The 15,876-nt window shown below is 29.8% G+C and overlaps 2 protein-coding genes across 3 annotated transcripts in view; one reads left to right on the top strand and one right to left on the bottom strand.

Annotated features, from left to right (window-relative positions):
- LOC125063976 (glutamate receptor-interacting protein 1) overlaps positions 1 to 15,876 on the bottom strand; it is a 308,367-nt gene that overhangs the window by 232,223 nt on the left and 60,268 nt on the right. The window lies entirely within an intron of this gene.
- Positions 758 to 11,458, top strand: LOC125063977 (putative fatty acyl-CoA reductase CG5065). The gene is made up of 13 exons (XM_047670733.1): positions 758 to 838; positions 4,935 to 5,022; positions 5,411 to 5,527; positions 6,303 to 6,460; positions 6,573 to 6,663; positions 7,012 to 7,157; positions 7,230 to 7,339; positions 7,877 to 7,960; positions 8,893 to 9,001; positions 9,280 to 9,356; positions 9,652 to 9,814; positions 10,393 to 10,650; positions 11,272 to 11,458. Exons 2-13 carry the CDS (start codon positions 4,948 to 4,950, stop codon positions 11,369 to 11,371), a joined length of 1,488 nt encoding a protein of 495 aa, XP_047526689.1. The 5' UTR covers positions 758 to 838; positions 4,935 to 4,947; the 3' UTR covers positions 11,372 to 11,458.

Consider the following 15,876-nt stretch of genomic DNA (forward strand, 5'->3'; position numbering starts at 1 on the left):
AATAATAATAATTTAATTATCATACAATTACGTGGTAATACATAATTTATTTACATATAAGTAAATATTATGTAGTATATTTTACTTGAAAATTAAAGAACCAGTAACTCCACGCCTTTTTTATCATCTACATAATCAAGTAAAAAAATAAATACCATTGTTCCTTATGTATTATTTACTAACATAATATTTAGGTACGGCAATTTTTCAGGCGAATACGATATTATAGAGGATGTTTGATCGCTTTTTCCTAAATTGTTACAATTTAACAAATAATTCATTTTAAAGAGAGGAGAAAAGTTATTGGCTGGCTAGAGAGCGGTGATACGCATCTATAAGAAAAAAAAAATTAAATAACGTTTCTTCATTTTGGCGCCAAATGTAGACGAATGACTTGCAGTTTACAATGAAGCAAAATCAAAATTTCTAAAAAATATTTTGAATAAACGCGAAGTTTTGTGGGCAACCCAATAGTAATTATTTTATCGTAAGAATACTTTTTACTACAGACTAAAAATACGTGTGAAAACGTAGTATATTTATCGTTAAATGAATATTTATAATAATATGTTTTTGTAATTTTGACGCAATCCTAAATGTTAAACTCCGGTTCACTTGTTGATTCGCCTTGTATGAAATCAATTCATGATTGCAATTAAAACGCTACTTCAAAAGTAATTCATGTTTTCAAAATAAGTTCATTTAACGTCCGATAGAGGCGCCAGACAAAAGTGATATAAATTACCCGCGGTGATAACAAGGCATATTATTCGGGAGTTGTTCGCGCGTACACTGTTTCACGTCCTGTTATTTACTTATCACACTCCAAACATAACTGGTGAGTCTATTTAATTTCTAATTATAATTAGGTTTTAGAATTAAATTATTGAAATTTTATTGTGTATTTCGTAATATTAAACGCGATTTAAAGAATCAATCGAGATTTATTTATTAACAAGTTGTTCGAATTTTAAATATCTGTGATTTTTTTTTTAATTAAATTTTAGTAATTTTTTAGTCCCATATCACTGACTTTATTTTATAAAGCTTAATTACTTTTCTTTAACTACGCAAGTATGAAAAGGTGATTTTCAAGAGTTTATGATATAATGAATACGATTGAGTGAGTGAGTAAAATGAATTAACTGTCATTACATTTTTTTTAAATAACAAATATTTAGTTTTTATTAAGCCCTATTATTAATACCGTATTTTCATAAACAATCAACTGTCGTACTATATTTTTTGAAACGAACTTTTAACATTATAATATTCATAAAACAATCCAATAGATAAACGGAAAAAGCAATGAATTGCTTGAACACAGGTAATGTAACCGTATGTCGATATGACGAGTCTCATGGGCAACGGTTCTCCTGAGATTACCAGAGTTCAACCCGGTACAACCGCTCACGCTCATTTTTAAAACCGAACAGTCGATTCAACTTTATTAAAAATTAATTATTTTAATAATTAATTCTTGTAATTAAACAACGTATTTCAATAAAATCGGTTTATAATCAAACAGGGTTTGTGTTATTTAAAATATCAAAGCTCAAGACTGTTCTATTGCTTACATTGACGTAACATAATATTTCCAACAATATTCAGTAAGTAAAACAATAACAAATATTATTTAAACACGAGCAGTAAAGAAACAGTTGAAGCATCAACTTCTGTCTCTCAATAAAAATCTGTAAATAAATATGTATCTTTTTCAATCCAAAATCTCATTTTAAAAACACTGATAATTAATTGGAGCGCATTTAATAGTATAGAGATGACAAAACTCGTGGAGTTACCATTCGTTAATTTTTATACAGGATAAATAATTTAATTAATATTATTATTCAATTATTTTATTTTTTTAAATTACATTTATTTTAAAATGATTTTTATATATTTTTAATTCTTATGAAAATGATAGTCTTTTAAGAACACGGGCACATAGGGCGTGATTTTGATGAAATTCGATTTTCGAAAAATCATTATTCATAGTCAGGTTATCTAATGCGTGAATTTTAGTAAGAAAAACACATCCGTTGTTTTTTAATAGAAAGTGTTGTCAACAATTGTTTGTCCTTAATGTGATGATATTCTGAGAAGTATTTTGTGGCAAACTTAAATAAGACTTATAATTTTAAGGTCTACTTATAATTAGGTTTACATATAACGAATTATGCTGAATTATATTTTTTAACAAAATTGGGTATTTTTTGTTAAAAATGCGTATTTATTTTCAAAGCTTGTATTGTAATTTCAAATATTTATTATCTTGACGGCTAAAATCCACTAAAATAAAACAAAAAACAACAACATTTTCTATCAGAGAATAAAGTATTGGACAAAAATTATCTTTAATTGCCGATTTTCAGATTTTGCTAGTTGCAAAAATTGAGATGGATCAGACGTCTTAATTGTATCTTTTATTACTTTACATAACTACACACATATAATTAGCGGGGAATGAGACAAAACTGGTTAAAATTACTATTTCTTAATTTGCACTACAAATTCGTGGTTTTTAGTTCATTTATATTTAAGGTTAGTAACTATTTTTTGGATCTTTATCAAAACTTTTAGTACCACACCGCTCCCATGCAATATTTCACGATAATTTCCCTCACAATCGAACACGATGAATTATAAAGACAAATTATGTATATGCATATCCAGTAGTAGTTACCATCTTTATTTATATTTAGAAATGACGAGCTATATTTTAGAAAAGGTTACTTCATCATGAGCCCGCATTCGTCCACTGCTGAACATAGGCCTCTCCAAATGCACGCCACTGTGGTCTTTCTTCGGCAACGTTGGTGAAAGGTTACATATTGCATTTAAATCGTAACCCTAACACACCATACAAGTCAAAATAATAATAAAATTATTGCGTCATGTAGAATGATTGCATTTATAAACATTAACACGTGTATAATAAACTAATGTCAAAAATTGTATATCAATAACAAAAACAGAGATAAGCTTAACGTATTCATCCGTATTCTCTTTAACGGATGTACCGAATTTGATTTGTTTGACGAATAACTTGATCGAGATATAAAAACTTTTTGAAGATCATCAGATATTTTCTAATTGTCGAAGAGACCTGGGCAACTTCTAATTATTTGATCAAATAAACATTCAGTAAATTGTGACTTTAATGATGTTAGAATAACAACTTGATTATAATGGCAACCCTGAACTGCAAGGTCATTTGGAATCAACAGGATATCCTAATCCCCAACATCTTGTACAATTGAGCGCATTGTAAGAAGTCTCAATAAATACGATACGGTATATAACTGATTTGTATATAAATGACGCAATAGATTGATTTAAAATGAAAAATTAAATACAATTTTATTATAATCCAGAAATGTTACCATCGGTAAGTAAGGCTTAGTCATTGGTCTTTTGCTTATACAATAACTTATCTTACATAAATGACTTTAATTTAATAAACTTAAACATTTATAAATTATTGATGACGATTGCACAACGACACTATTTTATAATATATTACATAAATTTATAATTTAATGTAATGTATATTAATTTTAAATATATTCAAATTGTAACCCTAAACGACAATATAAGTCACACTAACAACGTTTCATGTACTATTTAACATAATTTAACATTGCAATCTATAATATATCAGCGTAGAATTGTAAGTACCGTTTGTTTCAACGGAACATACCATTTATAGTAAGACGTAAAAAATATTTTTGTGTTTCGGTTAGTATTCAAACAATACGCGTCGTTCATAATTTGTTGACTGTTTAAAAATCAATCGAAGTTTTTTTTTTATATCATTTATTTTAAAGAGGGTTTTTTCTTTAAGAAAAAGCCACCCTCGTAGTGCTTGCAAAAAATTCTACTAAATACTAGATATTCTATCAGCCTCGTTCCGAGCACACTCCATTATTACATAGGACGTATCTTCTATGATGTTACATATACTGCAATTAGGTGTAGGTGTAGTACCCATAAGAAAACTAAATTCAATAGAATGTGACCGGAACGGAGCCGAAGAACTGTGATAATTGAAGACCTGCTCATATTGGCACCATCAAACTCATTCATCATTAATCAGTTACACAATATTATACATAGCATTCATACAACGTTTGCTATGTTTCAAATCCAAAAACTATCTCAAAGATTTTTGAATGAAAAAATAATTAAAATGTTGTATGGTAATCAATATCTTTATTGACGAATGTTTGACCTTCAACGTCAACATTATAAAATAAATTAATGTGTGGTCTACTTAGTATTGATAAATATTCGGCTGACACAATTTAAATGAATAAGTGAATATAATTATAATATAATTATAATATTTACTACCAAATAATAACCCCTGAGAGGGTAATAATAATAAATTATCTTTGATTTTTACTATTCGAAAAGATTATAAAAAAATAAATATGTTCACACGCTTATAAACATAAATTATTATATTTGTATACATCATCATCATATTTAATTATACTTAATTTTAATGTTTCATTTATTATAAAAATAAAAAAAAAGTTATTTCATTAAATTAGATTGGAACTGATGTATTGGAACTATTTAATAAGTTTCTTTAGCAAATAATTTATACTTATTTATTACTAACAATACATAACCATACTTTTACTATTAAAATTCATGGCTAAGTGATAGCAAAGTATGTTTCATAAGATTTTTTTAAAACACTTGGTGGTTAGTGGTTTCCACCGCCCATATGATCAAATCGGAAAACAACAATACGAAGTTAATAATTCAATTTCGCGTTAGAATGTGTGATATGTGCTACCTGCTGGCACAAAGTCCTACCACCAAGTTAATGATATAAATACGGGTTTCATTATTGGTTCGGAGTGAACGGAAGAATCAAGTTTCTTCAACTACTTAGTAAGTTTTTTTTTTTTGTATTACAGTTAGCAACTCAACATGACACCCTCAGTCGTTGAGTTCTACAAAGGGAAGAATATTTTAATTACTGGAGGGACAGGTTTCCTTGGTAAGGTAGGCATCGTCAAAACAAAATCATCTAAAGCCTGTCTGGTATTACCTTTTATATCTCATAGTATTAACTCACTCTTTTTGTGAGGTGAGATTGCCCCGTGGCTTAACACATCAATCTTAACCCAAGATTGATTGATTCCATTCTATCGATTGATGAAGATTTAACTCAAGCAGTCACGATTAAATTTTAATTTATAGCACTGAACTAAAATTTTGATATTTGTATAAAATTGAAAATGATTTGAATTTTTGATTTGATACTTTTTTCATTAACAATACGTACGTATTACGAGGTTTAATATAAGATTATTTAATCACTTACAGTGGCCTTGAGTTTTTCTTTAAATTGAAAAGTCGTACATTTGTACATAATATAATTGCTTTATAGGTATTAATCGAAAAGTTATTAAGATCTTTTCCCGACATTGGCACAATATACCTTTTGCTGAGGGTAAAAAAAGGTTTGACTGAGGAAGAGAGACTGAAAATACTCTTCAATAACAAGGTAAATTCTTAAATATAATGTAATATTTTTTTATGTTGATCAACCTTAAACGTATTGTATATACATTTTTGAGATTATAAAATTTTTTGTTACTGAAAAATGTCTAATTATAATATTTAGAAGGCCATTTAATGACGTTTATTAATTTTTGGATACGAGCATTCGAAGTAGTAGGACTACATGTCTCACCGATAATTATATCATCAAAAATTCATATTTTCTTAATGAGACGAAGTACAGTAAAAATAATTTATATTTGTGTTTCTGAGATATAGCTGTATAACGTAGTCAATTGCTAAAATCTGAAACATGAACTTTTTTTGATTGTCCAATTCACAAGAAATGACTTATATGACATATTTTAATTATGTATGTAATGTTGGCTGTAACTGAAACTTGGAAGTAATCTGGAGGGATTGACGCTAATACGTTTTAGATCAAAGTTAGTAGATGAAATAGGGGAAAATAAATAAAAATGACTTTATGGCAGGACGAATGAATACACACAAATTTTAAATTGACATATCCACAAACAGTTCTTGATTAATAAATCTTCATGTAGAATACAACAATATTCCACTCAATTACTTAACCCACTTTCATTTTACTTCGATTATTCCGATGCCAATTTCTACGACATTCAAAATCTTGAATTCATTATGAATAATTTAAATGTCGACCAATAATGTCATGCCATTTCAAGGTTAATATTGGTTATACTAATCTATACCTTTCCAGTTATACATTACACGATAGTAAATCTCCTACTTTACAGGTATATGCAAATCTGCGAGAGAAACAACCAGATGTATTTAAGAAAATAAAGTTAGTCGCTGGAGATATCTTGGATGATAACTTGGGCCTCTCTAATGACGACGCTCTTGAGCTGAGACGAAATTGCAATATTGTGTTCCATAGCGCTGCTTGTGTCAGGTGCTGACCTATTTTTACCTAACGCTATAACTAAATACGCCAAAATAATCTAGTCGACGAGATTGCCAACAAGCCAGATACGATAGATATAATCGATCGGTTTTTTTTTCAGATTTGATCAGAATTTAAAAGATGCTGTCAACGTGAATATCAAAGGTACTCAGCGAATTCTGAAATTGGCCGAAACGATGGAAAAAATCGAAGTATTTTTTAAAACATTTTTTTATTTGTGTATAGCGCAAAATAAATTTTATTTTTAACTTAAATTTTAAAATCCCATCCCATTAATTTGATTCTGTGTTTATTAGAATTTTATCTCCTAGTTGTATGTGTTTGTATATTAGTGATCATTTCTTTCCATCTTTTTAATAACTATAATGCTAAATATCTTTTACTTTTCTGATAGTATTGCTAGGTCTAAGCTTAAATTTGGTCACCCTTTAATGCAAATTTAAATTAAAAAACTTTACAAACTGCTGATTCTTGGAATTTCAATTTGATGGTGTCTGGAAGCAAAAAATTAAACCCGACCAAAAATTCCTAATTTTTAGGCGTTCGTTCACCTGTCTACTGCCTACTGTCGATGTAAGTTAGAAGTATTGGAAGAAAAATTGTATCCAGCAGTACATAGTCCCGCTAAAATTATTGATCTTGTAGATTGGCTTGACGACAAAACATTAAGTTACATAGAGCCAAAGTAAGTAAAAAAAAAATAAAAAAAAATATAGTAGTTTTAAGAGATTTATTACTTAAAGGGTTTTGCTTTTAGATTGATATCGTCGGAACCTAATACTTATTCCTATACGAAAGCAATGACGGAAGATCTTGTAGCGGAATATAGTTCCAAATTTCCTATTGCAATTGGACGACCGTCAATTGGTATACTATTTTATTTTCATTTTAAAATAACATTAATAGTAATCTATAAATGCCGGACATCTGAGCAACGCCATCCCGTCTTATTAAACAATAGTCTTCTAGCTATTCACCTCACTCTACATCCAGGACGAATTAGTGCAACCAGTTTTGGTAGAAATTCAATTGCCACATGCATGTTTTCTCATCACGATTTCCTTCTCTATCAGGCACGAGATAGGGATATGTATCAAGCAAACGAGAGTATCATTATTCACCTTAAAAAAATTAATCAGCCATCGCCATGATTTTCCATACATTAATTTTTTTAATTGCAACGTATTACGTATTTTGTTAACCTTTTAAAATTTCCGGGAAATCAACAGTTGTAAGATTTTCAAATATAAACATATAAATCAGATGAACATAAAGAACAACAGTTAAATCCTAAATTAATAAAGCATACTCTAAAAAAAAAAAAATTACGTACTTTCAAAAATTTAATATTGAGATTAAAATTTTTGGACAAATTAAGCGCAACTTGATAATTAATATTTTCAGTTACCGCAGCGTGGAAGGAACCTTTATTTGGTTGGGTTGATAACATCAACGGACCGACAGGGCTCCTCATTGGAAGTGGAAAAGGTTACAAAAAATCTTTACATTTATCATATTTTCAATGTTAAATAAAATATTCGTATTCATTTTATGCGCTAAAAAGTCTTGATGCATTTTTCATGTAAATATCAATTTCATTTGGTTGTCCTGTTATGGTTGGTGATAGTGGTGGCTTCCTTTGTTTTACTGTGTATAAGGCACAAGATGTCTATTAGCAGTGGGGATCACATACCAATAGATGGCTTATTTCTCGTCATTCTTCAAAAGAAAACTAAAGCATTCAAAATGATCTTCAAAGATATCCACTTTTCAACTTGTAAGAAACCCAAATAAGCTATATGATTATAGCCATGATCACACCCAGATATAATTTAATATTCACCCTCAGTATCCGTTAACTTGCTTTGCTAAAACGTCAAAAGTCATTAAGTAGCTTGGAATAAGTTCCAAGCTACTTTCTGTTAGAGTCGTTTCTATGTGTCGATTTTCAAGGTTTAGTGTATGTAAACTATAGTAATATTATTTTAAATTAAACCTTTAAAAGTTTCATTGCTGGACTATATTCTCTTTGATAAAGTTTAGTAAATTTGCTTTAATGCCAAACAACAAAAAGCGTATTAAAATTAAAATTCGGCCCGAATAATTAGCAGCCACTATCTTCAGTAAGGATTCACGCATGGCTTGGAAATTTGTGCTAATATGCAAAAGTAACTCTGCCTTTCTGTCTGTCCGTGTGTTTCGCTTTAACGTCTAGTCCACTGAATCGATTTTGATAAAATTTGGTACGAAGCAAGCTTACACCCCGAGGACTCTATCCGTTCTTAAGCCTAAGCTACTTTTTTAATGTTTGAGGGATAAAGGGTACACAAATTCTGGAAGTATTTATGTCACAAACTGAATTCCTAGCTGCAGGATTTTCTAGCACAGGCTAGTTATTGTAATTATTGTGTTAATTTTAGGTGTGATACGCAGCATGCATTGTGAGCCATCATATTTAGCAGATGCGATTCCAGTCGACATAGTTGTAAATGGATGCATTCTAATAGCATATACAACTGCTCTGGATAGGTAAGTTAATTCTATAAATATCTTATGAGAGTTGATGTAGAATATTTGTGATTAAAAATAATCTGTTACCTTCTCTCCAATATCAGCTACAAACAGTTCATTAATACAATGTTAGTACAAATTATGCTATTAGATTCGTAACAATGTTCCGAATGTTAGTTTATATAAATAAAAATTAAATATTTTATCGGTCCACTTTTTAAAACACATTACAATTGTAACTCTTCCATATTATTCTGAGATATTTTATTTTTAAAAATATTTTATTTCTTTACCAGGTCAAAAGATGTTCGTATATTTAATATGACACTCTCTGGCATCCAAAAGATTACGTGGCGAGAAATCATCGAATTAGGTACGTTTTTATACAGAGAATTAGTGTATTATAAATTTAATTACTTTTTTAATAAGTTAAGTCGATTACCATTTATATTAAACTTAATATCTAATAGCAATAATAACACAGACAGGCAATCTCGTGTGTAGTGTATTGTACTTACAAAGTGCTGGAAGATGCAATTTTTTTAATAATATACATTATTTTAGTCTTTGCTACATTATTTACAAAATATATTTTAACTAGCAAATATGAATAATTAGGTACTAACTAATATGATATGTTATTTGGTACATGTATGTCGTTTTTTAAGGTAAGAAGTGGGTCAATGAATATCCTTTTACGGTCGCATTGTGGTATCCTGGAGGAACCATCAAGTCTTACTGGCTTACGCACCAGGTTGCACATATCTTCACACATGTGCTGCCGGCATATTTTATCGATATGCTGCTACTGTTACTGGGGAAGAAGACATTGTGAGTACCTTATAATGTCTAAGTATTTGTACCCCATTTTTTATTGCTTTTTTTTTTCTTTTGTTAAGTAGCATTGACCTAATTTTATTAAAAAACATATAAATTTGGTGGAATTTATACCAATTTTATAGCAAAGCTTTAAATAAAAAAGTATTATATATATTAAATCTTGATAAAGAGCGCTTCACGCATTCTAAAACGTATTTTGTAATCCAGGATAATTATAATATTAAAATGAGATTGTTATAAATAAAACAAAATCAATTTTGCATAAAAAGTGCTTTATTAACTGCTAAGTTCTTTAGAGCTATAACAAATTGCAGTTTTATGCATAAATTAAAAATCTTCTTAACTTTAGTCTCATTTCTTGGCAGATTAAAGCAAGAAAAATATTATCACAACATCAATTCGAATGATTCACTTTTCGATATCATAAACCGATTTTTTTTTTCTATTACACATTAGATCGATACATTTCTATTACATATAAGAGAAAAATTATAGGAATCCGAAGTATCGAGATCTTACGATTGTAATTACATTCTCAGAATAATTTAAAAATGGTCTATTGTTGTTAGCATGGTTAACCTTCAAGCACGTATCAGCCACGGCTTGAGCATCCTACAATACTACACAACTAAGCAGTGGCATTTCAAGAATACAAACTTTCTGTCACTTCAGAAGCGTATCACTAAATCAGAAAATGACATATTCTATACGGACGTCTCGACTTTAGATCGAGATGAATATTTAAAGAACTATGTTATTGGTACGAAATTATACGTGCTTAATGAAGATCCGGACTCTTTGCCAAGAGCTAGGAAACTGCACAGAATGTAAGTTAAAATATATTTTTGCGTACTATACCGTTGAACCAAAATATTTTTGTAATCCAATATTAATGTTTTTGATACACGAATCGATAGATCTCGCAGATTATTAGTAGGGTAGTTGAATTTTCATCTCAGCTCTCATTTATTATAATTATGGATATGATAATATCTATGATCAAAACTGTATTGCTCACCCTTCATAAAAACAGTTTAAATGTTGGTACTCCCTTGATTTTCTTTGTATTCAATCTCTTGACTACCTGGCTGTTCTAGCTAAAGAGGCTATGATCCCAAGAGAATGGATTCAAATCACAGGTCGATCCAATAAAGCTAATTGATTATTCTGTCAAGAAATTCTAAACAGCAATCCGAAGTCTGGAATTTGTCCTTATTTTCGTTCATCGATACTACGCCTGAACTCAAGCCGGTCATTATTGGCATCCTATGACAAATTAGGGCACTTAGGTTTGTGCGCATACTGGTGCATAAATAATTGTGCTTATATGATGTAAATCTCTTGCGTAGTCTCTGTTCGACTAGGCCGACGTGATGGGATCAGTAATCATCACCATCAATCTCTCTAATTCATCTATAAATAATGCCAAATTTATTTTCTTATTTCAGGCGCTACTGGATTGACGTTATCGCGAAAGTACTATTTTATTCCCTATTATTATGGTTTTTGTATTCAAAATGCGGTATGCAAAATTACTTGTCTAGTTGAGTCAATATTGACCAAGGCATTGTTGAAATTGATGAATTATAAATTGATCAAGATTTAATGATAAAAGTTTATGAAATTTATTTTTCAGGAACAAAAAATAATTAAAAAATGTTTCTTTTTTTTAAATTTATTTCTTAAGGACAAATGTATTAACGTTTAAGTTAAAATAAATGATTTCCTAATTATTGTACTTTTCATTGATTACATCATCAATAAAGCGGATTTTAAATTATGAAAGAGCCCTTACTAGATAAAACGTTTGCTTATAAGTATAGAATTAATTTTTAGAGCAATGATTAAAGATGGTTAAATTCGAATTTGGTTCACTTTAGGATATTAAGTTGGTGGTAGGGCTTTGTGCAATCCCGTCTGGGTAGGTACCACCCAGTCATCAGATATTCTACCGCCCAATAACAGTACTGTGTATTGTTGTGTTCCGGTTAGAAGGGCACAAGGAACATCTTAGTTCCCGAAGTTGGTGGCGCATAGGTGATGTAAGGAATGGTTAATATTTCTTACAGCGCCTTTATCTACGGGACTATCAGGTGGCCCATATGCTCGTCCGCCAAACGATGCCATAAAAAAAAAACTGCGACATTGTGAGTCCTACCTTATATAACCTTGACCTGAACTTTAGGCATCTTTCTCATAAAATTAAAAAAAAAAATATAGCAGAAAGTAAAAACGGTCCTTCAAAATAGGAATTTTGAAAGGAAATAGATAAAACAGCTACCATCATTAAAGAAAAATCATGTTATAAGAATATGGAATAATAGGTTCTATAGAGGCAAGTTTTAGAGAGAAATAACATTTTCATTTTTGAATTATACATAGCTCTACTTGCGTTAAACATAAAGACTATTATGCAAAATTGTTTATTCCGACCCCTTCTGTACATGAATAGCTAAACTACATCTCCGCTTTGATATTCCTTCGGTTCAATATTTTATCAGAATCAAACTCCAAATAAGCAATCGCGTTATGTTTTATTCATATCATCTATTCGTGCACTGATCAAGCTAGATTTACCTCGTAATACCTATATTTCGTTGGTTTATTTATAAACATATTATACTACTATATTGAACTATTTTCTTTAATGTAATTTATTTTATTATACACATCATTCACATAAAATATTCACTATTTCAGCGTTTTTACTTTAATCATATCGATTATATTTTGGCCGTATTGATTTCAGATCAGAGAATACGTGTACTTTATTAATATTTTGTTTTAAATTACAATTTGATAATTATATTTCGTGTAGATATAATTACTTCAAATTATAATTTATATTATCGGCGTAAAAAACAGATAATATTAGGTTAAGCTTAAAGTTTTATATTAATAATAAATATAAATACTTTTTTGGTATATACTTTGTCGAAATAGCTCAGTAGTTAAAACGAACGAAATCTTAACCGAAGATTGAATGTGCTTAATTTGTTTTTATGTTTCATCTCGTACTCAAAACGGTGAATCAAAACATCGTAATGAAACCTTTATGATTGTAACGTGTGAAAATCTTCCATCTGTACAACCTTCGACTCGCATTAGAGCTGCGTGGGGAGGAGCCTTTAGCCCAATGGTGGAATATTTACAGGATGTTACTTTTTATATTATGTAGACATACCTCTATACAAAAAACTTTTTTTATGTTCCCAATTCGTTATTTTTCCAATCAATATGAATTCGATCAATTTCATGACATTTATATGAATTACATTGTTTATATAACTGTCTACATTATTACATTGTTTATTTATTAATCTCAAGCATTTAACTTTCTTAATTCGGAGATTAATGATGTTAGCTGTTGCCTGCTCTTAGATTTAAAAAATAATAATGGGTGAATAAATTAAAGTAACATAATAGTATGTGAGCATTTTAAATTATTAAAAAAACTCTTATTAATACCTAGTTTTATTATTTATAAACAAAAATATTCGTGAATAAATCTAAATCGTTATTCTATATTAATATATCTCTAGATAATTTCACACGTATATTATTATTTTGTGTGTACGATGCGATGTTTAAGAAGTAACAGCTAATTCCATGTTCTAAATTTCCTTTCACAGACCACAAATAAATAGCATTCTTGAAACCCAATTTGGCTTTACATATTTTTTTACCGTCCGCTCGGGTTCGATATGTCGTAAATTCGTAATCCCGACAAATTGCTTGGCCACCGGCACGTTGTAGATACCGAGTACCATACACGCGATACTGGTTTTACACTTCATTTGCTTGACAGATAGCCTACGTTTTATCTATTACCGCTTCCATAAATTTATCTAAGCATAAATAAAATGCTGTTGAGCTAACGCGAAATTCATCACGGTCTTCGTATTGAACATGATTCCCACTATTCCATATTTTCATATGTTGTTACCTATTGATTTATTAAAAGCATTGTTCTAACTGACTGATATCAATACTAAAGCCTGGACAATAGAACATAAATACATTAATATCGTTCTAGTGGTCGGTTGAACGATGATTGCGGGTTCAAATTCGAAATCGGACTAAATTCTCATGTACTTAGTGTTCATCGTAACTAACTCGGCGGTGAAGGATAACATCGTGGAAATCTGCATAAGTATAATATCAATGAAATGTTGTCACATGTTTATCCACTGACCTCATTGGAGCGTGATGGAATAAGTTGCAAACCTTCCACAGAGGTAGAGGAGGTCTGTTTGCATTAAATTTATATGAAATTGGCGCTCCTTCTATAATTACGTGCGATATGTCATTCTTTCGACTATTTTTCATATTCTGTTCCCATTGATCCACGTTCTTAAATAAATTACATGTAGATTGAGATGATTAAATGATACTGTAATCATAAAAATTGCTGATAGCGTATGTGATGACCCTAGACCTAGTAGTAGAGCGACCTCTATCATCTTTTGCTTTTATTAATATGAAAATATAAATTTAATTTAATTATCAAATCATTTAACATAGAATACTAATAATAATACTAATATTCGTTCTTCGTACGTCGTTAATAATTATATCGATCAATGCAAAAAGCCTATTTAATCTATTAACTTTCTCGATTCAATCAAGTTTTCTAACTGTTTATCGCTTTAACATACTTGCTTAAACTAATTCAAACTTTATTGTCGAAATTCTACCAAAAACAATGTAAACGTCGAATCTTAAACAAAAATCCTAACGACTTTACGAACTACGACTAAAAAGGCGAAGTTTATGACGATATCGATTTCTAATGGAAACTCAGCGAAAAGTAATTTCATCTGACGTTTTAGTCTCCATGGGTTTCAGAGACCATTTTCTCGGAGTGGAGTAACAAATTGAAAACAATATTTTAAGTCCCAAATGCTTTATAGTAAGTAGAAATATAAACTTAATCTGACTTTGACAAATTTGCCGAAATGTCGATATGAATATTCTGTTAGAAACCATTTACCATAAATCAACTTAAATAAAATAATATATCACTAATACTCGTAGCTCGATGGAGCACTGATTCGTCAGAAGATAGCACCTTTAAAGTACATCATTTGTCAATATTTGTATTACAGATAGAGTTTAAAAAAATTAACCAGATTATCCCGTTATAAAAAACATGACTTTTGTAGCCAATGTCCTGTAAAGTACGAGATCTTATGTATCTGCACGTATTATAACAATGGGTTTGTAGCCTTACATAAATAAAGCCTGTAAATATCGCACTGCTGGGAAAAGAGCGTCCCTCTTGAGGATAATGTTTCGAGTTTATTTCACTACACTAGTCAAATTTACGTTGGTTCTACTACTCTACGCAGCACCAATACAGGAATGGAAGAATTTTACGTGAATTGCACAGGTATCCTCAAAATGATTTAAATAATAAACTTAAATTTTCTTTACGTGAAATCTCAGTCACGGTCCACGGTCATCGATAACATTCACTTGATTTAGTCATTGAACAATGTCTTAACTAATTAACTATAATTAACTAAATACCAACTATTTATATTTGATTAACTATTATCGTTTTCCTTTTTATTTGAGTGTGAAATATTGAACGATTTGAAACGAATATTCTATTCGAATGTCATTTCTTTACACATCGATATTAATATTGTAATAAATATTTGCGCTATTTCTGCTTGATCTTTTTCAATATTGTTCTGTTTTCGAATATTTTGGGAATCGATATTAGTAGAATTATTATTATATGGAATCAAATTTATTTCTAATATTGTATCTATCAATAAGTGTCATGTGTTTTATTTGGAAGCTTTTAAATAGTTAATATTACTATTATAAAAACTGTTGTCGTCACGGGGAAGAAAAGCAATAAATAAATATACAGTTAAAGTTTGGTATAATATCGGTGAAAATATGTTATTTTCATTATTATGTATAATAATATATGGCAACACAGGAGAGCACAGAGCGGAAAGGGAACATGATGACATAACAGAGCGTCGGCGTCGTGCCGTTTGCCTTCACGGCATATAAGTTATACCAACAGATATTTC

The sequence above is a fragment of the Vanessa atalanta genome, chromosome 5 (genome assembly GCF_905147765.1).
Source record: "Vanessa atalanta chromosome 5, ilVanAtal1.2, whole genome shotgun sequence".
NCBI lineage: Eukaryota > Metazoa > Arthropoda > Insecta > Lepidoptera > Nymphalidae > Vanessa > Vanessa atalanta.

Coding starts and splice junctions, on each gene's coding strand:
- LOC125063977 (XM_047670733.1), top strand. CDS start 4,948: ATGACACCCTCAGTCGTTGAGTTCTACAAAGGGAAGAATATTTTAATT. Junction 6,664..7,011: donor AAACGATGGAAAAAATCGAA/GTATTTTTTAAA, acceptor CCTAATTTTTAG/GCGTTCGTTCACCTGTCTAC. Junction 9,002..9,279: donor TATACAACTGCTCTGGATAG/GTAAGTTAATTC, acceptor TTTCTTTACCAG/GTCAAAAGATGTTCGTATAT.